This window comes from Plectropomus leopardus, chromosome 14 (assembly GCF_008729295.1).
Source record: "Plectropomus leopardus isolate mb chromosome 14, YSFRI_Pleo_2.0, whole genome shotgun sequence".
In the NCBI taxonomy this organism is placed as follows: Eukaryota; Metazoa; Chordata; class Actinopteri; order Perciformes; family Serranidae; genus Plectropomus; species Plectropomus leopardus.
Genome location: NC_056476.1, coordinates 7,594,530 through 7,604,422, shown reverse-complemented (window position 1 = coordinate 7,604,422; position 9,893 = coordinate 7,594,530). Strand labels below are relative to the sequence as shown.

Here is a 9,893-nt window from a genome sequence, read left to right as displayed (position 1 = left end):
ATTAAATATGTGTTTCTTGCTTCATCTCCACTCTTTTACGCCGAAGATCATAATTCAGAGTAAAAGCAGCTATAGTAGTAGTGCGCCTTTAACCAGCGTGCGTGCGCACATGCGTAAAGTATAGTAGGTGGTCGCGCATGGCATCTCCGTGCCTGCTCGCGCTCTGCTCTGCCGTCCTCTGCCGCTGGGTCGCTGATGATGCCGAGCGGAGCGGGGCGCTTGTACATTTCTGTGTGCGGCTACAACCGCAGTTCCTGAGACTGAAGTCGAATGAGACGGGAGAGGAGGCTGAAATACGATGATGGATGGTCCGAGCCGTTTCTCATCGCTCGGACAGCTGTAACGTCGGCGGACACACGGGTGGATTCATCAAAGGTGAGAGTGCGACTGTGAATCACGGAGGAAATATCCTCCTTATTCACCCTGGACCACTTATCCTCCTCATCTGATGCTGCTGCTGGTGCCGATGATGATGATGATGATGATGATGATGCTCTAAACGCAACCTGCGTGATTTTCCTCCGGTAAAGGCCAGCTCCCTGCTATGCCTCGGTTGTCGAGACACAGTGAGAATTGAAAAGATGCAGGATTGCCATTGTTTGTTATCCCAAATTTTTTTATGGGCATCACGACACATCATTCCCATTGCGGAAATAAGGTAAATAGGCAGTTAAATCAGCAATATGGCTGCGTTTGTGCTGTGCCGTCGCTTCAGAAGTGAATTTTTAAGTGTTGCAGGGTTGCTCACAGTGAGAAATGAAGCTTGTAGAAACCGAGAAGTGGATGATATCAGCGGAAGGGAGGTACTGCAGTAACCGAGTCCTTATGTTAACTCGCGTCAAAGGATGTTGTCATTACCTCGAAGCTGAAGGTGCGGTTACAGTAAAATGCACCTTTACGGGCCTATAATCATAACCACACAGTGTCAGTGTGTCTAAAAAGGGTTGACATCAAATTTATCGTGATCTTGACATTATTTATGTGCAAATGAGTGAATGCAATGGACTAAAAATCCCATCAATTCACATTTATCACACTGATCCTGGTCTGTGCCTCTCTGCTCTGTGAATTCATTTTATCATGAATTATTAAGAACTTGTCTCTGTTTCCTTATCTAACACGAAAATGATCAACTCATTCATTTGCTGCCATGCACCGCTTACATTTTTCCAAACATTGCCTGCCAAATGAAAGGCCCGAGTTGCCCACTCATGAATTTCTGCAGTTACTTCATAGGCTGAATATTTACAATGAACCATTGTGTTATTTTGCTGACATGTGTCTGCTGGGTCTCCCACTGCATAGCAAATATTTTCTTCCCTTTCCCCCAAAGTAGCAGCAGTGCTGCTCTCACACATACAGTGTGTGTTGCTCCCTTTAATATGTAATTAGGCTGACCAAGTGTTTTCAAGTGCTATTATGGCCCAAAGTGAACCTTTAATCTTGAGTTATTACCATGATCTTCCCACTGAGCTGCAAAAAGCCAGTCGATCGTTTAAGTGCAGTGGAATTGCTCTTTAGTTTAGTACATATATTAGGATGCAGCGGGATCACTCAATTATTTGGTCAGTCAACAACTTAATATCAAAAGGCAACTATTTAATGGGCGACTAATCATTTCAGTCATTTTTTCAAGCAACATGCCAAACTTTCTTTGGTCTAAGCTTCTAAGAAGTGAGGATTTCCTGATTTTCTTTGTCTCATATCATCAGTGATTCACTATTTTTGGGGGGTTTGGATTGTCCGTCAGAAAGAAAAACAAAACATTTAAAGATGTCACCTTGAGCTCTGGGAAATATGATAGGTGTGTCTACAGAAAATGACTATATTGTAAACCATAGATTTATCTTCAGATGATTTTGTCTATTAATCAGTTAATTAATCAATTGTCAATAAATTGTTTTTTCCCCCATAAAATTGAGAAAAATAGTTTTTTAAAAAATGCATGTCGGTTAGCCCAAAGCGAAGTCTTCAAATGTCTTGTTTGGTCCGTTTAACACTCCAAAACCCAGTAATGTTCAATTTACTTCACATATGGCACATGGAAATATTGAAAATATTCAATTCTCACTTGTAGTTACCTTGATTTTTACTTGAAAAAATATCAAAATGATTATTTGATTATGCAGATTCGTTTTGTCAGATAATACAGCAGATTAAGCGACTAAGCAGCAGCTCTAGTGATGGGCTTTTTTGATGTTTGATAAACTTACTACTCACTGAAGTAATCATAAACTATAACTATGATCATAGCATTTAATGTTTTAGATAAGGATGATATAATGCTTGTGGGTGGAGTCCTTTTTAAAGACTTTTTGATTGTTTGTTGGGTTTTTTTTTTTTACATTTTCAGGTGTGTTTTGACAGAGGACAGTGTAGAAACAGGGGAAAGGGAGAGAGGCGTATGATATGCATCACGGACTCCAAGGATTTGACCCAGGATGTTGCGTTTGTATGGCGCGTGCTTTAAAGGTACCCTGACATGTCATATCATTAACCACTAAAATAATCATTAGCTGTAACCCTGATAAGAATACTTATTGTTTTAAATCAAATTAAATAATGCTTGACCGCATTTTGGATAGAGTCCTTTTAAAAGACCCCTGCTGGTGCCTGTAACCTGCAGTAAGACCCACTCAGTACAAGCCAGAGTAGAAAGTTAGTGTCTGAAAGAGGCTTTGTCCTGACAGTAAGGATCACTGTGAAAAGAAGAGTGACTGTAAAACAAGACTCGATAAAAAAAAAGAAGAGAGAAATCTTGCCTGTCTGTGGAGATCCTGAGGGGAGCAGAACCTTTGCTTCTTTCGCTCTCGCTCTGCTGGTCAGCATCCTGCAAACACGCATGTGATCCAGGCATGTTTGGGGCGTTCGGTATGAGGTGGTCTGGAGCGCCTCTCACTCATTGGCCAGCTGTGATGTGCTCTGGGTCCGTTGTCATTAAGTAGTTCCTTTGCGGCTCTCATTCGGTGTCATTAGCCCACAGGATGCAGTCTTTGCTGAGCGGGATGTCATGGAGAATTATCATTTTGCACAGACCACGGGCGCTGGAGTGTTCCCCAGCCAGCTCGCCAATATCTCTACAGGAAGAGAGAGAGGAAACAAAAGCTCAAATTGAGAGCTAATGAAGTCCTTGAAGGAGGGAGAGAGGGGAGGTGTTAATTACTTATTCAAAAGTCAACTACATTTTGTCAGCGAGGAAAAGCTTATCTCTCAAAGTAATGGGAACATCAAGCCGAAAGACACTCTCACTAACGCTTTCAATATGGCTTCTCTTCACAGGGTCGACGTTCAGGGCTTCACTCTGTTTGACACTCAGCCAGCGACAGGTAAATATTGAAATCTCAAGTTTTATTCTAAGTGCTTAAAGACATAGTGTATTTGTTGTGTGTAGTCTAAAAACAAATGAAGATCTGTTTCAGATTAAAACTTCTACTGTTTGAGAAAAATGTCACCTAAAAATGACTTGTGCCATGAGATTAAAAGCCCTGAAGAACAGTAAAATGAAGGAATGAAATAATGAAACCTGTTACTTTCAAAGGGAAATTTATCTTCCACAAGTATGAGCGTGATGTTGAAACAAAAAACACACACGAACGATGAATCCCTTTTGAAAATGCACAACAGAGCCAACACTGAAGTTGAATCCGACGTCAGAACAAAAGCTAAAGTTTAAATTGTTCAATAGATGCAGAGTCTTTGGTCTGAAAGAGATGAGTATCCTTTTTGTTCCTCCGTACAGCGGCTGACACCTACATCCTCAACATTAAAGTCTAAGAGGGAAACATTCATTTTCAGACAGCCGCTTTATGAGCAATTTGTGTCTCTGTGTCGTTGAATTTAAAGCTAAATACAGATTAAAATACATTTTAAAGGACAGCACAGTCGCCAGCAGAAAATGTTGGCAGTGGACACCTAAAAGCATAAATGTTTTATTTGCATGTGTTTACACGAATCTTATCGTGTCCAAAGTGCTACAATATGTAATCTGACTTCATCATCAGGAGATGAAAGGGATGGTTGCTGGCGTGTAACCTTAGTGAGATGCAAACCTGTCAAGCTGCAGACTTCTGTTTGAGACCAACAAACAATAACAACGGAAGTCTTTTAGTGACCCTTTGCAGCGTTTCCAACAGCGTTAGTGGCACCAAATTTGGGCATTTCTTGAAAAGAAGAGCTGTTGATTAACTACACAACGTTCTGCTATATAAATGAGCCAAAATAGGTCCTGTCAGTGACCCTGTAATTCAAGTTAATAAATAATAATAATTCAAATTATAATTTAACTTCAGTTTTCAATATGTATTACTTCTAGTATCAGTGGTCATTTATTTCAGTCCCTGTTAACAATTTTCCAAAAGCAATGCACATGATAAAGAATAATTCACAACAAGGACTTAAATTAAAAGGAAAAACAAAATATGGACTCAAAACTGCATCCCATATCTCTAATATATTCAGTGATTTAAATAGTGAATTAAGTGAATCAGACAGTTCAGTCAAAACAATGCTGATGTACCACTCAAAAAACCTGTTCGTTTCATCCCTTTAACGTCATCATCTATTAAAAATCCAACCAAAGCCATATAATTTATTTATTTACAGTGAAGTGAATAGCTGAAGCGATGACTAATACAGTCCTTGATGTGCAGGGTAAATAATAAAGACGGTATACCAGCCTTCAAGAGCTCACGTGTGCATTTTAACTGATCACATAACGAGCGTTATAAAGCACACACAAAGAGCAGACCTTCTAGATTTAAAAGATGCTCCTTTATGAGCTCTAAGTTATCATTTATGTTTAGTCTCACCACAAAAATTAGAAGTCATGGTCTGAAAAGTGTTCTTTAGCATCACTATTAACATCCATATAAATCATCATCGCTCACGTGTTTTTTTGATTTTGGAAATGAAAAGAACTGTGTGTTTCATGCTGCTGTCTGAACTGTTGCACACTGTGCTGTTTGATGTGCCACAGGATGATCGAGGAAGGCAGTAAACGAGGCAAGGCCATGGTGGAGAAGAGACAGCTCTTCATGGAAATGAGTGAGTGGAGTCGACTGAAGAGAAATCTCTTTTCACTATTCATAGTCAGCAGCAGCTCATGTAATTCTTTGACTGAAGCGGGAGATATGTGGTCCCTCACATGTACAGTGTCATTCCTCCCACACACAGACAATAATAGTGTTTGAATGTGTCTTCTGTGTGCTTCAGTGTGTTTAGACACTTTAATTTTATTTAATTAAACTGGACAGGCATGACATTAATCTGAGATCTTGTGTTTTCTTATGATTTTGTCTTTAAGGAGCACAAAACTTTGACGTAATCAGACTGTCGACTTACAGGACTGCCTGCAAACTCCGGTTTGTGCAAAAGAGATGCAACCGTAAGAGCATGAAGATTTTCCTCTCATCAGTTAACTCAGAGAAAATATTTGCTTCGGCATGCATACAGTCACAGTCTGATCACAGTCTGGCTGTTTCCCCCCTCACAGTTCATCTGGTGGACGTCTGGAACATGATCGAAGCCTTTCGTGACAACGGGCTCAACACGTTGGACCACAACGCTGAGATCAACGTGTCGCGGCTGGAGACTATCCTGTCTTCCATCTACTACCAGCTCAACAAGCGGCTGCCCACCACGCACCAGATCAACGTGGAGCAGTCCATCGGGCTGCTGCTCAACTTCATGGTGGCCACCTACGACAGGTACGGGTCAAGTAGTCAGCATATTTGCCAACGCTATCAATTTTTTTCTTTTTTTCTTTGTCCTCTCCTGCTTTATTCATAGGGTCACAATTCTCTCATGTGTTAACTGATTTATGACAAATTTTCACATCCTTTTTTAATTTTTCATTACCACAACCTCTTTCTGGGACTGTGCGATTAAACTCCAAAAGCCTAATTTTCACCTGAACAACAATATAGCTAAACCTAATGTTGTGTCCTGGCATATGACACAAAAGAGAGCTGCCTGAATCGTGAGACAGAGAGAGTGAGAGACAGAGAGATAAGTGGAGAATGCTAAGTATTAAAACATGCAGCACGTGACTACATTTTTAAAGTAAAGGGGCATTCATTTGTTAAAAGTTTTATTTTTCATTCTTTAAATGTATTTAAAAATTATTTTATTTATATTTTTTTTATTCCTCTTTATGAGACACAACAGAGAAAGTGTCATAAAGCGCTTACTTGGATTTTTTTGTACATTAGGTTTTAGTTACACAGTTCCAATAACATTCAAGGAGTTCAAGGAATTTTCTTTCATCTAACTTAAATATTGAGGTTATTCATTGCACAAAAAGCTTCACAAAAAAGCTAATTCAGTGAGTAAACTCTGCTGCTCTGCGCGTTTTAAGTTTAGTACATTGAATATCTCTGGGTTTTAAAGTAATGCTCATACAAAAGTATGTGGGGGGGGGTTTAACAACTTCACCTCCTTCCAAGGTGCGTGGAGAAGAGAAATAAGTCTAAAGAGGGTGAAACTCCAGTAACAGTTGTAGTACAAAGAAAAACTTTATTTTAAAACCAACACAATTAGGCTTTAGGCCTTTATTAGGGTCCACAGTGAAGACCACCAGCCGTAACACTTTGGTCCGGCAATTAAGTTGTTCAATATACTACAACTGTTCCTTTGTCAGAAAAACAAGACACCTTAAGGACTCATTTATGGAGCTTTCTGACCATACTCTGCATTGTCTGTATTCGTCCGTGTTTCCTGAAAGCTTTTGGATGCAGATGAAATGGAGCAGTAGCACTGGAAGGCGTGGGATCAGTTTAGTGTAGTTCAAGCGAGATACAACCATTGCAAACGACAGACGTTAGAAAAAAAGGTGGGATGAAAGTTTAAAAAATCCATAATATAGTGAAAATAATTCACCACGTATTTGTATTTGTAGTTAATGGCCTCACAGACCACCACTGTCTACGATGCCTCCATTAATACATCTATCAGGACCTCCTCTCTGTCCTTTTGTTTGTTGTCAAAAGAAACTTTGGACTCTTTAGTGCCATCTAATGACTGTATCTCTGCATCAGAAAGGATGCACAGAAGCATGAGGACATTGGTGTTTGCATTTGAAACACACAAATCTGTCTGTACATAAAGAGTATAAATGAGCCTTAACACACAACTTTAGACTCACTTGTGTTGGGCATTTTTTTCCCATTTTCTTATATTTTCTTAACCAAAAATCTGCAGCCTATCTGTGAAAGAACATTCACAATTTTCACTACAAATAGTACAAACTTATATAGTACATTCTTTCTAAAAAACTCGGAAATTGGAAATTCTTAGGAAATCACAGAGCTATAAGATAAAGTGTAACCATTTTATTTCACAACACAATGTCTAAATCTTTTTTTAAGCCTCTACACTGCCAGCATTTCAATTCTGGTGAAAATGCTGAATCCCTCTGTAAATTTATAATTGCAGAAGGTAAACTCGCCCTAATTCCTGAAATATGCAACAGATGACTTTAGTGTCCTCAGTGGTAGCTCTGACCTTGACTTGTTTGTATAAATTATCTATCCAGCCAGGTTTTATGGCTCAGAAATACCATGCCAATAAGCTGATAAATACTGGGTCAAATACACACGTGCCTGCTTCCAATGTCACACAGCAGATATAAGTGTGTGTGCCGTTAAAAAGTCCCCACCAGCTAAAATATTCCTGGTGTTGTTTTACTGTATGTATCCCTCCTCTTAATGTCTGCTCCGTGCTCAAGGCATCCTGGAGGACAGAGGTTTATTATTGACCGTAAAGCTCTCTCTCATTATTTTACCCTGCATGCTCAAATTGATTGGCTGCTTGCCCCGTCCATTCATCGACCCCTTCAATTGGTTTACTTTTATCTGTGAGGCCATTCTGGTCCCGCTCCGTTATTATTCATGCTGCCGTATCTCTGGGAAACTTTGTGGAAATGACTGTCTGCGATCACAGGAAGCAGTTTCGCTATCTGTCCCTGAGGTCCAAACTGAATTAGGCAGAAGAGCTTTCATGTACTCTGTTACCTCTGCTCGGAAGCCAGAGCTAAATGAATCTGAAATGAAGGAGCTGGTCTCTCTTGGCAAGTTGAAAAGACTTTAAGGGGTCTTGGGGCGGTCTAATAATGATCTGAATATACCACGTTAATCTGTGATTTAAGTCTTGGTTCATAACTTCTGACACTTTACACACTAATGGATACAACTTACAAAGCGCACTAATATGTTTGCATTGCTGAATGTTTTAATCTCTGAACCAATCAGTACGACGATGATATATCCTCCAGGGGTAAAAGCCAATATTTCTCGGCAGTGATGGGCAAAAAATGAACAAACAAATCTTTTTTTAACGACTCTTTTTGGTGTTTGGTATGTCATGTCGGCCGGTTGAATGTCCAAGTGTGCATGATAGAATCGTGTCGTAACGCAGTCCAGCAATGACAGTGAGTGAATGAGCGAGGACTGATTGTATCAGACCTGAATCAAGACCTCCGCCTGCCAAAGCCAATGGTGCATTCACGTGCTCCTCGGATGCTCATTCTCCCAACTTTGGTGTGTTTATCAGCTTTTTTTTCAGATTATTCTTACACGACATAAATGCAGAAAAAGCCTGCAGACATCTGCTACTTGCCCCTTAAAGAACAACAGATTGTTGGTCAGTGACATTTCCGTCACATCGTATTGAGTTTACACAACCTTCTTACATACAAAGGGTGTGCTGAATCGACGCATTAAAATGAATATTTTATCTCTATTGATGTAAACTTACACATAGTGACAGGTAAAGCGTTGAAGTTTTGTGGGGTTAGCGGCAGTTGTGGTCAAATGTGCATGCATTATAACAAAGTGTCACAGAGAAACTGAAACCATATTTTGAAAAAAGTATCAAAACTCAAAAGGTTATTTACATATAGCAACAGAAACTGATACGGTGACAAGAATCAATCTGCCTTTCAAAATTTCGGGGGTTCTGGTTTAGACTTCCTCATCTTGCATCGGCCATTTCAGTTTCAGCCCTTTTTCAACTGATGGCTGCATATGTCTGCAGACAACTTTTGCTAAAGATAATAAAGAGCTAAATCGATGTTATTCGATAGCCTCTGAGATTGCGTTTCCGCCTCCATTGCTCCCCACAGGGACTTTTTACCTGCCGCTCAAACGTGATTGACAAAAAATTGAAATGGTTTCAATACCAACTTTTTTCCATACCAGTTTTTTCATTCATATGCAGATATCTTTTTATAGAGATAACTGTACATTATTGAATTAATCTCAAATATCTTATATCAATCTCTTATATCAGCAGATGAAGTAAGGATCTGACACATTCGAATAACATAATATACATTGCACCTTTCATTCCAACCTAATTTTTGATTAAGATCGTCATAAAAGTGTCATATTTCTGTGCAGACATTACATTATTTTTATTAAAGTGAATCTACTGTATGTAACTTCATCTAAGGTGCCAATTGTGGGATAATATTGTTTGACAATATGCAGAGTGACAGTAGAGAAGAAGGACTTACTAACATAAGCAATCAAAGCTGCTGGTGTGTTTTATTGCTTATGAATTTAACACACACATTTCTTTGTGCTTGCAGTGAAAGCCATGGGAAGCTGACCGTTTTCTCAATGAAATCCATGCTGTCGACAATGTGTGGAGGGAAAATTGTGGACAAACTACGCTGTGAGTACATTTATAAGCATCCTACACACACCATGTCAGAAGATGTACAATTAAATGAGCTGCATTTTTATTAGCTTTGTTTTCTGAAATTTGATGTCGGTCCTGATGTCCTAATGCAGTGGCTCAAATGAAACACACAGGGGCACTGTTGAAACGTGTACGCAGAATTAATTTACTTTCGCCGTGCATATTTTGACTCTGCTGAGCACACAGACTGCGGA

General features: G+C 39.5%; 1 protein-coding gene across 6 annotated transcripts in view; it reads left to right on the top strand.

Moving 5' to 3' along the window:
• Positions 1 to 216: 216 nt before the first annotated feature.
• The window catches only part of dtnbb (dystrobrevin, beta b), a 41,108-nt gene continuing 31,431 nt past the window's right edge, over positions 217 to 9,893 (top strand). For 4 of the 6 annotated variants that reach the window (XM_042500978.1, XM_042500980.1, XM_042500975.1 and 1 more), the window contains exons 1-6: positions 217 to 375; positions 3,280 to 3,326; positions 4,976 to 5,043; positions 5,303 to 5,383; positions 5,492 to 5,705; positions 9,587 to 9,672. In XM_042500978.1, the coding sequence (XP_042356912.1) occupies positions 4,977 to 5,043; positions 5,303 to 5,383; positions 5,492 to 5,705; positions 9,587 to 9,672 (448 nt within the window). In that variant the 5' untranslated portion in view covers positions 217 to 375; positions 3,280 to 3,326; position 4,976. Of the gene's footprint in view, positions 376 to 606; positions 659 to 3,279; positions 3,327 to 4,964; positions 5,044 to 5,302; positions 5,384 to 5,491; positions 5,706 to 9,586; positions 9,673 to 9,893 lie in introns of those variants that run through there. The other 2 variants (XM_042500977.1, XM_042500974.1) reach the window with 2 other exon arrangements.